General features: G+C 30.9%; 1 protein-coding gene across 4 annotated transcripts in view; it reads left to right on the top strand.

Moving 5' to 3' along the window:
- Positions 1-15,975, top strand: part of LOC127714878 (probable protein phosphatase 2C T23F11.1) — a 31,270-nt gene extending 15,295 nt beyond the window's left edge. The window contains exons 4-11 of one of the 4 annotated variants that reach the window (XM_052220917.1): positions 490-555; positions 1,047-1,186; positions 3,619-3,760; positions 5,911-5,994; positions 7,678-7,823; positions 9,016-9,188; positions 11,009-11,073; positions 12,545-15,975. In XM_052220917.1, coding sequence (XP_052076877.1) covers positions 490-555; positions 1,047-1,186; positions 3,619-3,760; positions 5,911-5,994; positions 7,678-7,823; positions 9,016-9,188; positions 11,009-11,036 — 779 coding nt within the window. In that variant the 3' untranslated portion in view covers positions 11,037-11,073; positions 12,545-15,975. Of the gene's footprint in view, positions 1-489; positions 556-1,046; positions 1,187-3,618; positions 3,761-5,910; positions 5,995-7,677; positions 7,824-9,015; positions 9,189-11,008 lie in introns of all 4 variants that reach the window. The other 3 variants (XM_052220918.1, XM_052220916.1, XM_052220915.1) reach the window with 3 other exon arrangements.
- The last annotated feature ends 3,130 nt before the right edge of the window (positions 15,976-19,105 follow it).

A 19,105-nucleotide genomic window follows, 5' to 3' on the forward strand; every position in this document is an offset into this window, starting at 1 on the left:
ATCAGTAGTTTGGAATAATGATCGATTGATTATTTACATCCTTTAAACAAGATTTTAGTAAAGATGGAAGTGTTGATGTATTAGCAGGTGTAGAAATCTTCTAAAGCTAATTAAATTACAAAGTATGATTTACTTTCTGTGTAATCATGGTAATGGATTACCTGACACTGATATTCCTATCATCTTCGTTACAACACCTGTAGTATAACTTCCATACTTCTTGATGTAATGATGTAATGATATATCCAAAGCTTAATGAAGAAAAAAGATGAAGTGAATCTTTTAAAGAGATGGTGGGGGGATTTGTTTTTTCCATTATGATCTTTTAAGTTCCTTCTCAGTCTTAATACCATGAAATATGATAATTCAATGAGCAAAAAAGCATAATAGAAAAAACCTGAAAGTTCAAGTTACAGATTGTTTTGGTTAAACATGTTAAAAAGTGATGCATAAAGTCTTTCAAAGTTTTGTCATTTTTTATTTTTACAGGTGCCAAAGTTGCTCAGTACGCAAGTCAACACTTACATAAGAAAATATTAGCACAACCTTATTATTGTAAGTACACTTACTTGTGAAAGCCTTTTTTTCAATATTATATCCTCAAAATGAAAAAAAAATTTCAAGAACCTTTTATTTTTTTCAGAGCAATTATAAAGTACTTACTGAGTTTTTTTATATAAACATTTTAACTTTCAAGAATTTATGAGTTCAGTTTTGACACACAAGTGTTGTATAATCTGATGGCAGAATCTAAGTACAGAGTACCTATATACATTCTGTAGTTCAGGTCCCCTTCAACGTTGAGATCAGATAGAGAAGTCTCAAGAATAACTTCTTTACACTATAAAAATTAAGAGTTGGACTGCTTTAATTTGATAAAGATTATTATTTTTTTCCATCAAATTTAGTTTTATATACCTAGTAAATGGATAGTTGTTTTGCAGACATCAAATATTTGATATATGGTCATGATCAGTAGATTTAAGTTTTACACGATGAATGTATACTGGGGTAATGTTAATTCATAATGTCTCTTCTGTTTAAAGCTCAGGGAAACATTAGTGATTCAATACGAAGGGGCTTTTTAGCTCTGGACGAGGAAATGATGAAAGATGATTTAATGAAAGATGAGTTGGCAGGTACAACAGCTGTGATAGCTATCCTTAAAGGCAGTGATATTTATTGTGTAAGTTAATAGTCTGAAAAGGTAGTCATGTTTGTTTTAACAGTCACAGAATGCAAGACATAGTGATGCAAAGGATCAAGGTCAGTAAGGCTCATATTTGGCCCCAAATATTAAGCCTATATTGTTTGAAGATAAAAAAAATTTCAAGTGGATGAAAAGACCAGTACGAAAGTGAAATAGAACTTTTTTCGTGAAATAGAACTTTTTTCATGTAGCTTTTCTTAAAAAGCCTTAATATATACAACCAAAATAGATCAAAAGTAGAGATTTGATGAAAATTGACAGAATTGTATGGATTTCTACCAAAGGAGAAGGTCAGGTAAGGACTAATTTCGGCCTAAATTTCAAAGTACATCTGAAGAAAAGTTTTTTTACCTTTTTTTAACACCCAAGTGTCTATTTCAGTCGATTCAATTAATTTATGTTAAAGATTTGAACTGATTTGGTCATTAAAGATGCTCAAATTCAAGCTTAGATATGAAAAATCTATCAAATATGCTTAAAACGCCAATTTCCAAATGGTTTTCGTCTATAATGGAAGTGGCCGCATTCGTGTTCAGTCTCAACATTTATATATGTTATGTAAAATCATTAAATACAACATATATTTAAATATTAAGACTGAACACAAGTGCGGCCACTTCCATTTTAAACAAAAAACGTCTTAAAATAAGCACAAATGCTAAAATTGTGAAGATTTCAGTATTTTTGCATGAAGTAATGATGCTAGTACATGATGCATGTCTGTTTTATTGTCAAAAACAGCCCATATTTATGTATCAAAAGTATTCTACTTTCCAATAAATAGCTAAAAGTGACATTTTAACCTACTTTGTAAAAACACTATATTTTGGGGCCAAAAAGGGGTCTTACCGGGCCTACTCCTTTAGGCCTAGGAAACTTAGAGCCCAGGCTTCGTCAAACTAAATATTCAGTTGTTTAATGTGTAACTCAGATACTATAAGCAATAGGTCAACTATATTAAATGTATGGTATGATTGCAATGTGCATATGTTTGTCTGGCAGGGTTCATCTGAGCTTGACCTCATTTACATTTACATGGATCACTTAAAATGTTGTTTATGTGAAGCATGTACCTGTACAGTAGTAATATCTTGTAAAATCAGTATTAACAAAAATATCAAACTCTCAAGGTAAATTCAGAAAGGGGAAGTCCATAAAACCTGAAAAAACCAAACGCTGGACTATCAACCAACAAAATATTCCTGACTTGGTACATACATCTTAAAAGGGGTTAACAAATAGTTAAACCTGGTAATAAATAAAATTGAGAATGGAAATGGGGAATGTGTCAAAGAGACAACAACCCGACCATAGAGCAGACAACAGCCGAAGGCCACCAATGGGTCTTCAATGCAGCGAGAAACTCCCGCACCCGGAGGCGTCCTTCAGCTGGCCCCTAAACAAATATGTATACTAGTTCAGTGATAATGGAAGCCATACTAAATAAAGACCATCAACATAAATTCAATCATGATTTCAGTGTGTGCACTCTTGTATCAAACAAGATATGTCCTGGTAAAGACCTAATGATCTAATAGTTTACAGATACTTTGTTAATCTGGTTCCTGTCATTTTGCCATAATATGTTTCACAAGGAAAAATAACAACAAAAAACGTAAAAATAAAGAGCTGTTTACTATTATACTACCACTCAGATAGAGGGGTATACCATTTTACCCCTGTTTGCCTGTTAATCTGATAAAATAATTCTCAGGAACTACAGATTAGAGCTTCCTGAAATTTGTTATCAGACTTCATGTGAACATGCTATACTGTGTGATGCATCGTTCCTCAACTTCCTGTTTACTGAATACTTATATATTCTAACACATTATTCCCATTTATGAAAAAATTCGTATTATTTTTCTAGGGAACATCAAACACGATCTTTCTTTAATTTGTTATATTTCAAATGAATCAGGATAATTTGTTTGTCTGATTTCATATTTGTGTACTGCCCAAGCAATGTTTCCCTGTACATGCTGTCGGCAAAGCTATTAAAATATTTACTCTTACTGTGTAGGGTTGACAGTAAAGATCAGTAAGATGTATTTTTCAAAGTGTTATTATTATCAAAGAATTAGTGTAAGCAAGGCTATTTCTGTTTTTATATGAGTTTACAAAAGTTTACCTAAGCCATTGTAATTTAGAAAAGAAATTCTGTAAAAGTTCCTCTATATGAATAGTAACAAGTTTGGATATAGGATTCATTATCATATATATTTAAAGATCTTTTAGCGAAAGGAGAAAAGTTAGACCTGAAGCAGTATACTATTGACTATATTTTGCTCTTATTAATAATAAAAGCATACCACAGCTGAAATCCTGTCTTAGAAATATGTAGATGATGCATTTTCATCTTGTGATCACAGCAATGAACCTATTAGTCCAAATAATTGTTATTTCAGGGAAACGTTGGTGATTCTCGTGCTGTAGCCAGTGTACGAGGTGTAGTGGAACAATTATCATACGATCATAAACCAAGCAATGAGTTAGAAGCTCGACGTATAACAGCAGCTGGAGGCTTTGTGGAATTCAACAGAGTCAATGGTACAAACATCAATTCTTTTTAAAAACAATTTTGTTTTATATGTAAAACTTATTTTGAACAAAGTTGGCTCTCTTTTATATTATCCTTGAAATTAAAGTGGTAGATAGGCACTTCAATTATATTTTTCCTGAATTTTGCTGTCAGAGAGAGATAGCACATGTCTACAGTAAAAATTAAGTTTAAGAAATGCAAGTGCTGAAAGACATGAAAGAGTTAAAATATGTTTGCAATAAAAATTCAGTTTAAGAAATGTAAGCGCTGAAAAAGTTAAAATATGTTTGCAATAAGAATTCATTTTAACAAAGGTTATAAGTCACTATAATTATTTATGAGAGATATGAGGTTTTAACAGTGTTCCAGCTTGAATCTCAGGGCATAAGGGTGCTAGTTGTCTGAAAGGGCACTTTAGTGTTATAACCCAGATTTTAAGGGCACTGTTAGACAGTGTATAAATTACCTTGAATATTGCTAGTCTCAGCTGGAGAACATTAGTTGTATTTAAACCATATTCATAAATTAATGTGTTCTTGATGTTGGTTCCAGTAAGAATTTTTTTTCATCAAATTATCATACCATGAAGCAAAGCATATCATTTTGTTGTTAATCTAAACAAACTTGTACATTTGGTAAGCAAATAATCATCAGAAATTTCAATGTTTTTTAACTTATACCAGTCTATAAAAATAAACAAGTAGTTTTGAAAGATGGAATTATTCATGCAAAATTTAATGTTTAATGTAATTAAATTATCTACATTTAAATTACTTGTTCAAACATATAAAATTGAGAATGGAAATGGGGAATGTGTCAAAGAGACAACAACCCGACCATAGAGCAGATAGTATATATGTTATTGAGAGTTATTTATTATCATTTGAATTGTTACAAAAAAGTATTTTTAAGTGCACACCAAAGTGCTCCTCAGTAAGGAGTTTTATGAATATACCAGCTGAGACAGGAGATGATCATATTTTATTGATGCAATAATATATTGCAGAAGGTATAAACAGTTACTTTTTTCTCCATCATTGTTAAAAATAAATTTGTTGTGCTCGTATGTCAGGAGGATTATAAAATACAAGAAGTAAAACAGGAAGTGAATCTTGTTATGTTCAGACAAAGTACAAATTTATTTGATTCTTCTTTAAATTTCATACTCGTGGTTATGAAACAAAACATTTTTTACCAATTAAGTCAAAACTATGTATGCCTTTAAAATTCTGTAAAAGATTTTTATTTTTTATGTTATGCCTACTGAAATAAATTTTTTCAGGTGTACATGCTGTACATAAACATTACAAATGGATAACATGTGGACATTTCATTCTGTATTAAATATCTAGTATTTGTTCAATTATCTTAAATCCACTAATAAGCAGTAAACAATCATTAACAAAGGTGATAGAACTGCCAAAGCATTAGGTATTTAACTTAATCCCATTGTCAGTTAATTAGTGTTACACAATTAGGTAACAATTTTACCGGAAACACCGGTAGGCATGAAATTTGGAAATTTAATTTTTTTTGAAAAGGCAGAGGGGTGCATTCTTTTACTTTGGAGGGCAGAAGGGCAGGGGTAAGGGCACCATAGGGTGGGCCGCCCTTCTATTTAGGGCAGGCGGGAACACTGTTTAAGATAGAACAAATATTAAAGATTATATACGGAAACACTTCTTTGGGGAATGAAACAAAACATATCTATATTAATTGGTTATTTTTCGAAGATCATTATTAAGATCAGTTGCTTTCAGGAAGAAAAAGAAACATGGGTTTCAAATTTCGTTTTTCTTTCTATTTCATAAAATAGGTCCAGTTTAATTATCTGCCCTTATATGTACACATTCCAGCAAAAGTTATCTCCCCTGCCAAAATTATGACTAAGTTATTGTAATTTGTTTTTTAAAATTTAAAAGAGTAAGGAAAAAAGATTTAACTAAGAAAATGATAATTATTTTGAATGTAAGGAAATAGAAAAAAATATATAATACTGAATTATAAATCAAACAACAAATCTAAGATAATGCTCCATAAGTGTTAATGGAAAGCTCAGTATAAAGGTTCTCATATGAGGAAAGGAATATTTATGGTGTTGAATCTTATATTCTCATTTGTAAAGAAAATTCTCATTTACAATATCCTATATTTAAAGGTAATTTAGCTTTATCAAGAGCATTAGGAGATTTTGTCTTCAAGAAAAATGAAACCAAAAGACCAGAGGAACAAATAGTAACCGGTATGTATACAGATAACTGTCAAAAACATTGAGGCATCTTTATCTTGTTGTGTAAATAAAGAAAACTTAATATATTTCAGTTTGTTGTATGCAATATAAGTTGCTGACCTCTTTTTTCATGGTTCAATTAATGTTCTAAATTTTTTGTGATACTTCAGTTTATTTAAAAGGTAGAATGCAGACAACATTTTGCTTTCTGATGCTTTATTGTTATTAGGGGTCATAACATATTAAAATTTCTATGAACATGACGAAACAACAAATCAATCTGTAGATCAATTAAAACTAAAGTACTATTTCACGAAGTAATTTTTAGACAGTTGTGTTTAATATATGTACATGTACATGATGTAGTAAGGAAAATAGTTTAAACTTGTACAATATGAATTTTTTTTTTAATGTGAATACATTTTTTTTTTTAGAATTTAATGGGTATTATTTTGATCAACATTTGTGAATGAAGGAAAAAGAGAATGTTTTGACAATTCATAGTCTTGATATTAAAAATTACCCATTCCTTATGAAAACTGGTTAAATACAGTCTGATTATCTCCCTTGACAGTATAGGAAAAAAAATATTGTTAAATAGAAAAACAAAGGAAATGGGGTATCCATTCATGACACAAAATCAGTAAATGCACTGCAAAAAAGCAAAGAAACCGTGCTTTTATTGCTGTTCTTCTTCTGAAAGTCACAGTGAGGCTTTAGCACATAGCAAAGAAAAAAAAAACCTCTCACCTCACTGCAAGTTTAAGACTGCCCCTAGCACCGGTTTGAGTGGAATTCTTTGCAAAATGATTTGAATAGACTTTGTAAGATGTAACACCACCAAATCCATCCGGTCAAAAAAGAACATACTGGAAAGTAGTACATATTCAAAACAGAATAGTTCCTATGCATAGGTGTAAATATAAAACTATATAGAATATATTTTAGTGATTAAGGTATCAAACAAAAGGTGTAGAACTGGTTATTCTTTTAGAAGACATATTGACTGATAATTTTGAATAATACAAAAATTTATGAATGAATTCTAAAATTGAGGGCATATATTGCCTGTTTCTAAGATATGAAGTACCTGGTTTGATGTGTCCAATTTTCCAGTAACTATTCCGGTCTGATGTATTAATAACAGTATATTGGTCCGGCCCCCCCCCATAAAATGTTTGGAAGTGAAAAATTTAATGTGGATAGGAATGAGGGCCAAGAACATTTGGTTTGCGTCTTATTAAAATTTTAGTCCATAAACTGGCCTAAAACTTAGAGAATGATGTGGCACACATAAGAGAAGTTATCTCAAGTCAAGAATAGATGCACCATAACTTTAAAAATACAGAAGAGCATACATATCAAGCACGGGGAAACTTTCTCATTTTAACAGTATCAGTTACTGTCTATAGTAATCTGTAAAAAAAGAATGTCAACAGGAACAGAACTCAAATTTGATCTTTAACTTATCGTTATGTGATTATAGATTTAAAGCATACATCAAGTTAAGAGAAATAGTGACAAAAATCTAACTATTATATATTGGAAGGACCTACAAAGGTGAAACTATTTATTATAGAGCCATTGAGTGGTGGAGGACAAAAATTGTAGTAAAACTATCTGTATGTAGTCTTGTTTGATGCAAAAGAAAGGATATGGTAGGAAATTGTTATGCTTATATATGTATACTTATAGCTTATCCTGATGTTGTACAGAAACGTATAACCTCTGACCATGAGTTTATTGTTCTTGCCTGTGATGGTATCTGGGATGTTTTAACTAACCAGGAAGTTGTCACATTTGTCAGGAGCAGGATTGCTCAGGGAATGCAACCAGATATTGTAAGTACCATTTATTATATCTACTTTTCTGAAGAAAAAAAAACATAACATAAAATATGACCATTTCTTGGAATATGGCAATTTTACAAAAAGTGATTATTTACTTTTTGTAAAGATACACAAGGGGAAAAAATGGAGATAATTGTTAAGAGTATTTAAGATATGCTCTGTTGAAATTTTTAGCAAGATACATCAAAATACAAGGGATATAAAAATGAAAAATCAGCATGTATATTTTCCAAGATGTGACATTAAAAATTATATAATGTTTTTGCAGATTTGTAAAAAAGACTGTTATTAACACCAGAATGCATGGTATGAGGACAAACTTAAGTTACAGTAATATTTTCAAATTTATGAGGGGGGTAAATAACACAATGTTCAACATCAGATCATAATTTTAAGAGATATCCGAATATTTTCTAATTTCTAATGAATTAATTTAATGATATGATGTGTAGCAACAGATTATAATGGAGGAGATGAAAAGTGATAGATTGGAAAATAGCACTTTATGTCTTTTCTGTGCAATTACTTTACTTATGAACCATTTTGATATGCTGTTACTTTTATTTTTGATGTTCAGGAGTTGTGATCCTTGATAAATTGAAAATTAGGCATAGAATGTGGCAGGTCAAAAAAGCCTGAAATCACCTCTCAAAACACAGAAAACCTGGTTTGCTGTTAATTTGACAGCTCATTCCTTGTCAGATTTGTAATGAGTTAATGACTTGTTTAGCACCAGATTGTAATGTGAGGAGATATTTCATATACACAGATTTGTGAAGAATTAATGATTATGTTTAGCACCAGATCGATATTTTATATTTTCAGTTCTATGAAAAGTGAACTATCAATTTTTAGCACCAGATTGTGCTGTGAGGAGATATTTTATATTTTCAGATTTGTAATGAGTAAATGACTCAATGTTAAGCCTCAGATGCTTATGTGAACAACTATTTTATATTTTCAGATTTGTGAAGAATTAATGACTCAGTGTTAAGTCTCAGACATTGTCAGATGCTTATGTGAGGAAATATTTTATATTTTCAGATTTGTGAAGAATTAATGACTCAATGTTAAGCCTCAGATGTTTATGTGAGGAACTATTTTATGTTTTCAGATTTGTGAAGAATTAATAACTCAATGTTTAGCACCTGATTGTGATGCCATGAGATATTTATATTTTCAGATTTGTGAAGAATTAATGACTCGATGTTTAGCACCTGATTGTGAGATGGGAGGTTTAGGCTGTGATAATATGACTGTCATTATCGTGTGTTTTCTCAGTGGAGGAACATACGACGACCTCGTCAGACGTTGTCAACGACCTAGTCCTGCTGGTCCTGTAACAAATATGACAAAGTACTAAAAAAATTGTTATGTAGAGAATTTTATTTTATTTATTATTTATATTCACTGTTGATTTTCCAAAAGTCACTTGGAGATATGTAAAAAAATAAATGTTATTTATTTCCAAAAAAACTGACTGTATCAGGGCTTGTTTGTCACAGGGCAATGAAAGTCTTGACTGTAGAAATTTATTGTATAAATTTAGAAAAGGCTATTGTTTGTAGGGAGATTTTAACAATTGATACAACATACCCAGAATAACACGGGTTAATGGCAGCTATACAAGCCCTGATTTACCAGCCAGAGAACTTGTTGGAAGTATTATATTACCCAGTGAATGTTTTGTGTCACTGGTCAGTTGTTTGTATCTCAGTGTTTGTTTGTTAACAGTTGTTTATTTATTTACATTTGTTATGCAAGACTATAGGTCATCCTTGGTAGTGTTCATCAAAATGAAAGTACAAGACTAGAATTAACTACATAGAAACTCTCAGACACATCCCTCCCTGTTTTCCCTTCTAATTAAACCATTGTTCAACACAACTTTGACGTCTTGCTACACTGTTTTCTGTTAAACAATTGTTACTTGAGTATTAAGTGTGTTCTAGCCTAGAAATGTATAAAGTACACATAAATCTCCTGGAGCATGCTTTTATAACCAAGATCTTCACAGTTTCATACATAAACTAGTAGACATATTTTTATGTAAGAAAAGTCTTCAAATATTATAGTATATTGTATAATTTTAGTTTTAACTTAATCATTATTAAAATAGAAATGATTTATTAACTGAAATAAATAAGGTTTCTCATATACTTTTATGGAGTAGTATAACACTATATTTTGTAGTATTAATAGGGTTACTGTAAACCAACTAATTTTAGCGAGCGATTTATTTTTCGTGACTTTCGCAGGTAGAAAAATAACGCGAATATAAATCGTTGCGAATATGTAAAACTTGGATTTTTCCATATTTAACTACATCAAGTAAATTTGAGAATCCTGAAATTAAATCGCCCCGAAATGGACAAGAAAGGGCTAATCGCGAAATAAAGTATCCGTGAAAATAAGTCGGTTTACAGTATTCTATTTAGACCTAACTTTCACACACATAAGGCAAATAATTTCTTATGTAGAATCATTAGTAGAGTGACAAGCCACTTTAAATATGTGGTATATAGTAAGGCTAATGTTGATAAATAATTCTTAGAGGTAGGCATTAAAGTGATTTTGTGGTGCCCTCTCGAGGGGAGGGTTACTATACAATGGAATAGCCATAAATCAACAAGTTAAATGTCTCATTTAGGGGTGATATTATGGTATTGGTCTGATTTAAGCATTGAAAGATAAGCTTACACCATTGGGAGAAAAAAAAGTAAATATATGAATTTTATACTATGAATAGTGAAACATGTTTTTGGGAGTTTGGGACCATAATTTCAAAGCAATAAAAGATGAGTTTGTTGAAAACCTAGAATTTTTTGTTTGTGGATTGTTTGATATTTTTGAAAGAGCTACAGATACCTGAGACTTTATATATGAATATGTAATTAGTAGGCTTAATAACACGATCTTGTGTCACCTTATATTGTGGAGAGGTCTCTGTGAAAAATGATAAAGCATTATTCTATTAAAATAATGCCAAACTTATACTTACCGGGGTAAATAAGACACTTACAATAAATTTAGATCGGTTGTTGTTATTGGAATCTTCATTTTACTTGTGATCTAAATGTGACTGTATAATATTGACATAAGACAGATGGAGTAAACTTTCAGCTGACATAGAGTGCATGATTGATGTCCATGTGACATATTTTCTTTTGTTTCAGTGTACGTCGGGGTAGAGACCAACTATGATAAGTGTGTATGTTAGTTAATCACTTTAAAAAAAAAAGTGGGTAAAATTGTTCACCTGTATATCTATTTTGCTGTGTGCACTTGATGTTAATCTCTTTTTTGATACTTTAGTACACAACTTTAGTATAATTTCAAATCATGTTGTACCTTTTGTTTCATTTTTAACTTTTATTTATGGATCGAAGAAAGGCCAAAGAATGCTCTTTTATATGATAATGACTTATGAACTTATATACATTATTTTGTAAGAAAATACATGAAAATATCACTGTAAAATATTGTTATATATTTCCTGTAATGAATTAGTATTTGTGAAAATGTCAGATGGGCAATGCAGTCTGTAAAATAAGGCATATTTTTGTACTGAATAATTTAATATTTAAGATACACCTTCCTTGTTGGATTAATGCACAGCAATTTAAACACCTCATTTAATTCTTTTTTATATTCTTCATCTTCACATAAAATAGAGTTAAAGTTATATGTCAATATGACATGAATGACAGCTATTCCAATTTAATAGGTTCATCATGTCAGAACATGTTTATGTTGGATCAGATTGTTTTTCCATTCATCAACGTTTTATCAAATGATCATGAAAAAATTAAAAATGTTTTCATTGTGGCAGTCATCTAACTTTCAGAAAATAATAACTGAGTCAACGTTGAGTGGGGCTGCATTGATCTTTCAGTAGGGAGTAATCTAATAAGTTCTTTGCAAGAACTCAAACTACAAATACGAAAAACAGCAATAGATTTGCTTAACCTGTGCTATTATGGTTCTTTTCTAATATTTCATTTTATTAGACACCCAGTCTTTTCCAACATTTGCTGCTGAACATATTTTTAAATGGCACAGCATGTAATACATAAAATGATGCATTTAAGTGACCACAGAATATATTTCTTCATGGTGAAATTTTGTGCACCTGTTGTGTTCATTTAGTGATTATTGGAACATTAACATTTGAGTAACTATATATACTAATGTATGAGTTATTAAAAAGCACTGTGTCATCATAATTATATTCTATAAATATGTTTTACACCTAAACAGATGTTAATTCCTTGATAGGTAGTATGACAACTTCTTGTTTCGCACCATGTTTTAAGTTTGATTCAATTTTTATTATACACATTCTGATGAAATAAGGCATATTTTAATTTCTGAATATGATCATGTAAAATTAATTCTTCTGCAGTTTAAATGCTACAATGACTGTATTTGTAATGTAATTGTGTTGATAGAGAAATAGACTAGATAAAAGTTGATTGATGTTCTTTAAGATCAGTTTGCAAAATTTCTAGAAATATATGTCCAATTCAAAATCTTATTTATGAAATAACAGTTATTCAATTTATGCAAAATCATATAAGTTATAACTGATAAAATTTAAGGAATAATTTTCTAGTTCTTGTTTGCTGAATATTTCATGTATATTTAGGATGAATAAAATCACCCAATGTTACATTAAACATGTTAAATTTGGTTATTTTATTTTATTGCAGGGGTTTTGTTGTTAAATCAAGTCCAAAGAACAAAGTATTCTACAGAACCTTTTATAACAGACAATTACATTAATATATGACAAAGCTGATATATGCAATGAAATCCTCTTCTTTAAGTCTAGATAATACCCTTTTCATTTTGATTACATGTTACAGGTAGTTTTTCAAGGCTTTGCTGAAAATTCTCAATGCAATCTATTTGTGTACATTATATCCAAAATTAGTTTTATTCACCCCTTTTTGAAAACCATCGGGTCAGTTCATACTTAGGGCATTTAGATTTATGTCCAACATGGACATAATGGACAATATAACTATAAAAACACTTATGTCATGAAAATATCAGTAAATGGACGATTTATTTTAATTGTAAGATTTTGCATCCACCCACATGATTAACCGAGGCAACATTTCTTCCTTTCCTCAAACATTTGTTCTGTATAAAGCCTTACAGTAAAGTTGTAAATAGACAATATTCTTTGAATCTATTTGTTGAGATGAATAAAGAGGACGTGGGGTATACATCAACCAGACAGCATCCTAACAATGCAAAATAAAAACAAACCAAAAACACATCTTAAGTTGGTGACAACCTTAATGATCCTGAAGTGCTTTTTAAAACTCTGTATTAAGTGTTTTTTTTTCTAATGTAGATTGAATTTACAATGTTGAAGGCTGTTCTATTATTTTATATTGCTCAGATCTCCTCATGTTGTTTCTGGTTGAAAAAAAAATATAGAAAACATATTGCATAATTGAATTTATATTTGCACATTTCATCTCTTTTAAAGTTTATGCATATTTCATATTTGAGTAGCATATATGAGAGAAAAATACCAGTACTATAGATACAGTAACCAATTTCGTGCTGAACGAGATAAGCATTTGCTATCGTGGAAAAAAAACTCTTTATTAATTTTTCAGAAATTGAATATAATTAGCTTTAAGTGTTGCTTTTATCCAATCTTCATTAAACTGGCATAGCACTTGGTCATGAATTAACATAAAAGAATTTGAAATCAAACATAAAATTCGTGTTTTTTGTGTACACAAATTTTCAGAACAAGATGACTTGAGTCGAAATGTCTAAAATATTGGATTTACCATGAACAGCTAGTATGCTCCTGTTTTATATTGGCAAAATGTATTTAAGTATTTGTTTGAATATCAGAAGGAGGCAAATGTTCCATATCTAAGTAAGACAAACTGAACGTTTCAACTTCTTTATGTATATCATGTGTCATTGTGCAAATTTGGAATAACATTTCCGATTTGTTATTTTTAAGAGGTCCCAATAAAATGTAATATTTCTATGAGTTGTATATATATTACGTATCATCTTACAGCACCAAAGAACTGTCCCATTTCTAAGATAATGTAAATAAGAATTTTATGATATATATATTTATTTATTAAACCTGTTATGGCATGGATATAGTATACTAAATTATTAGTTTTTATTTTCTTGCATTTTCACAAAGGCTTTTGAACAGTACCTCAGAACTGATGATTTGTCTTTCAAGCCATGATCTCTGTTACACATAGTTCTTCTTTTTGTACACATTGTAAATATCAACTGCCAAACATAACTCTTGTAATCTAAACTAAATAGGATTTATGCAAAATATCCGCATATCATCATGCTTGTTACTTTACATATATTTAAATGTTTACTTCTGTTACAAAATATTTTCCAAAATCCCTAAAGGTAGATAGATCGGCAACACAAATTTTAGGCTTAAAGGGATAAAAAAAAAAAAGTGGTTCTGAATATTTTAACCTTTGAAATTTTCAAAAATAAGAGCAGTTCGTTTATTGTCAGATATATTCTAGAAGTGCTTAGACTTTATAAGGACAGATTTATGTCCCGTCATCCTTTGTAAATTATTTCATTGTTTTATTTTTACTTTTCATATATCCATGTAATGGCTCTATGTTTAAATACACTATTAATTTTGAATTAATTTAATGTAGAAACACTTGCACATACTAGATAACTCGTTAACAGATTTTCCACACTGATACAGGAAAACAATAGTTTTTCTGGAATAAATTATTATGTATTTTAAAATATCCAGTTTTTTATTGTGAAAAGTACATGTAATAAGAATCTTAGATGTTATAGAAATTATCGTGAACAATAATGATGATAAAAATATAGAAAACAGGCTATATGCCAGGATTGGAGGTTTTCCTCAATTTCAGTAGATTTTTATTAATAAAGTGAATGATCTTGCTGTGACCTTATGAGAGTTAACATTTTTCCTATTATTTCTTGCTAACTAATATCAAATTCACTTGATAAGTCTAAAGGGAAATACAGACTTTATATCATAGGAAATGTATTGCTTTGCTAATTCTTGTTAACCTAAAATCAAGATTAAAATCAGTAAATTATCTCGGCTGTCTTTACTGCAATTATATTTTGTTCCTATTTTTGTGATCCTGTGATCCTGTCCTTACACAAGCTTAACCTAACGCATTTTGTCTAGAATTATATTTAGATTTTTTTTTTTATGTTTAGTTAATGTTCATTTAAGCATGAAAATGAAAATTTTGATAAGTAAGTAGCTATACTATGATGTAAACAGTCAGTAAATCCAGCTCCAATGTGTCATTAGGTGAAACTTATTTATAGCTTTTGACATTTCATTGTAAATCTAAGTTGTATGAAGTATGTTTTACAATTACAGGTGTGATAGTTAATGTTTTATGGAATGATATTTCTAGGGATTTATTTTTCAACTTACAATATAAATTGTGTTTTAATGGTTAAAACTACGAACAAAATCACAATAAAGGGGCCATTTTAGAAATAAAGTGTCAATACAGTTCTCATTTCCTGCCCTTCATCCTTGTCCGACTTATTTGCAAAACATATCTATTGTATTAACTAATTTTTTCAGGCACTGAATATTCATGAGATATTTGCCACTGGATGTGAATGCTAGCAATTATAAATCAATGAATCCTTGAAATTGTACCTGTTAAGTATATTTCTTCCATTACTGCAAAACCAGAAAATGTTATTTATGGCTGTGAAAAATCGTGTGGAAAAGTTGACATATGTGGAAAATAAACATGACATTTATTACAACAAATATGAAAATGGCAAGGTAGAAAAATTGAAAATAAAATTTTAGCAGCACATTATGAAATATCGGGAGACAAAAATTAACTGCTTTACTCTTGATTTTTTTTACGGGTTTATTAAAAAGAAAAGTCCTTTTTATATCTTAAATGGTCCCTTGTAAGGCTGTTATCTTCATCTTTGTCTTGAAGTGATTCACAAATTAGTTATATAACAATGACCGCCAAACATACAGAATTTGTTAGATAGTTTTTGTTAAAAATTCTGTATTTGTACGTAGTGCTCATAAGGTGAAAAATACACCTAGTTTTGTTGTGAAATAAAAACAAAATGTTTGATAGATTGTCTGTTTTTATTTTATTTATGCCATTATGAATTTGTAATGCCACATTGAAGTGTTGATTACTGGTTTGGATTCATGTATGTCTTGGATGTAATTTGATTCTGATCAAGTCAGACTAGAGTCTTTAAAGTTGGCATTTGTTGCTTCTCAAAGAAGGATACATCATTTAGAATCAATTGTAGAACCTTGTTGTCAGAGTCTAAGAAGAATGCCAGTGTTCACAGTTTTTCTTTCAAAGAAGGATATGATACAATTATAGCCTTTGTATGAGGTCGATACAAGGTTACATCGACCTAAGAGAAGCATAATGACTGAGGAGGAAGTCCAAGGTCCATATGCTTCTCTAGGTCGATATAACATCATATTGACCTCAACTAAAAGCTACAATTGTTATATTATTAATCAACAACTATTGCACGAACAATGTAAAATTGGGGATTTCTAGAATGTATTTTTAGTAACATGCTGTATGCCCTGTGCAATATACTGTTTTTGACCTACGAAAAGCTAAACACAACATTATTGGCATGCAAACTGAGTAAATAAAAATGTACATATGATCAAGTTTTAACGAATCACAAATCCTTAAAAATATTTGATTAATATTATATCCATATATCCTTATAATTAACTTTATGCAAAGTAGGATATATCCATATATATAATTATTATATAAACCTGTCAGCCTTATGCAAAGTAGGATATATCCAAATAAATAATTAGGGCCCCGCCAAATGGAGGACGCCCTATTGTGATCAGTCTGTCCGTCCGTACGTGTCCACTCTATATCTTGAGAACCATTATGATTTCAAAGTTTATACTTGACATGTATATAAACCAACACCACAGGGTGTGTCATAATTTATGTACAACTTCCTAGGTCAAAGGTCAAGGTCAAAAACTTTGGTTTCAGTTGACAACCCCATGTCCAATGAAAAGGATACAAATTTTTTACCACACATTATTCACAGCGGGGCCCACAAAGATGGCTCCCATCTCAATGATATCTAGATATTATATAAACCTGCTCAAATCCAGAATAAGGTTGAACATTGCCACTGGTTGTGTTAAAACTAGTTTTTCAGTACATGAAACCTTAATTGAAAAACAAGACAGGCATGAAAGTCTTACTATCATTCCATACACCAAATGAAGTTAACCTATTGCTTATAGTATCTGAGAGTGGACTTTACCATGAAAATTTAACATTGACCAATGAACCATGAAAATGAGGTCACGGGCAGATGAACTTTGCAAGACAGAGACAGAGTCTGACACTGTACATCTTACAATCATTCCATACACCAAATATATTTAACCTCTTGCGTATAGTATCTGAGAAATGAATTTAACCATGAAAACATAACATTGACCTATGAACCATGAACATGAGGATTTTCCAGACTCTGAAACCAAGTCTTTTTGAGCAAAATTTACAAAAGATGGTACCAGTTTTGTGTAATCAACTCCTTAGTACAATTTTCTACCCTGATCCCTGAAACTTCACAGAAAGGGTGCACTCTGTGACTCATGTAGAAGTTGTGCACCTGCTATTATGGAATTGTTGGATGCATTTTTTCCATGTGAACTTGTGCTTATCATTATTCAACAAAATTTACACAAGGTAGTTCCAATTTTTGTGTAATCAGCTACAATTTTCAACCCAGACCTCCTTAACTTCACCAAAAGAAAGCACACATGTTTGCAGTTGTGCACCTGCTGTTAATGAGTTGTAGGATTTTTTTCCCATTTGTTTCTGAATTTGTGAACTTAGTAATTTTTCAGCTAAAGTTACAAAAACCAGTACCTATCTTGTGTAATCAACTTCAACCATAGTTATCAAACCGCATCCGTTAATCAGAATTAGAGCACACTATATTGCAGTCGTTCCCCTTTTTCCAGACTTGGAAACTATGTAATTTCTTCGGCATAATTTTCAAAAGACTTTTTTTATCAAGATCTAGATATTTTCATGTTTAAAAGAGAGGCGAAAGATACCAAAGGGACATTCAAACTCATAGGTCAAAAATAAACAACACCATAGCTAAAAAAGAAAAAGACCAACAGACCAACAAAAGTACACATAACACAAACATAGAAAACCAAAGACTGAGCAACATGAACCTCACCAAAAACTGGGGGTGATCTTAAGTGCTACGGAAGGGTAAGCAGATCCTGCTCCACATGTGGGACCCCTGTCGTGTTGCTCATGTTATTACAAACCTGGTAGTAAGTCTAATTCGGTAGGTCACATTCGGGTGGAAAAAAGGGGGAACAGGATTGTAGTTACAACAATTGGAACATATTGGCTGTAATCTGTGAAACGGATATTCCATAACGGTCAACCAACTTGTGATGGCATCCTTAAATTTAAGAAGGAATGATTTCAACTTCACCACTTGGAACTCTTGGTTTAATAGCTTCCTTGTGAGCAGCAACCCTCTATTAAGGAAATCATGATAGGAAATACAAGCCCTGGAATATATCAACTGGGAGATATATACTCTGTATGCAGGTTTAAATGTTCAATAAAGACCATTCTCCATTGTTTAAGAAACATTCTGCACAACCAGGCCATTTGAATCTTTGATCCATTTATATGTATCTCTATTACATATATAACTAAGAAAATAATTAAAATATTGTAAGAATCTTTAATTACCTTGTCATGACATGAAGGTTGCTCCATTTTATTAAAAATCTGTACATATTATTGAAGATAATATGTTCACCTTTTTTGTTGGGTTGCCATCTCAATGAATAAATGTTTCACATCTCCTTTTATTAATCTGTATGTAATGGTCAATAAAGCCAATGCCTCAGTAGGTTTAATGTGTCAACATGTGACATATAAACAAATCATTGGTTTTGGACATGATCAGAGAATGAAATTGAGAATGGAAACAGGGAATGTGTCAAAGAGACAACAACCCGACCAAAAAGCAGAAAAACAGCCCAAGGCCACCAGGTCTTCAAAACAGCGAGAAAATCCTGCACCTGGGGGTGGGCTTCAGCTGGCCCCTAAACAATAATGTATACTAGTTCAGTGATAATGGATGCCACACTTAACTCCAAATCATCTAAATGAACTAAAATTAAAAACATACAAGACTACCAGAGGCCAGAG

The sequence above is a fragment of the Mytilus californianus genome, unplaced genomic scaffold (assembly GCF_021869535.1).
Source record: "Mytilus californianus isolate M0D057914Y unplaced genomic scaffold, xbMytCali1.0.p SCAF_9, whole genome shotgun sequence".
NCBI lineage: Eukaryota > Metazoa > Mollusca > Bivalvia > Mytilida > Mytilidae > Mytilus > Mytilus californianus.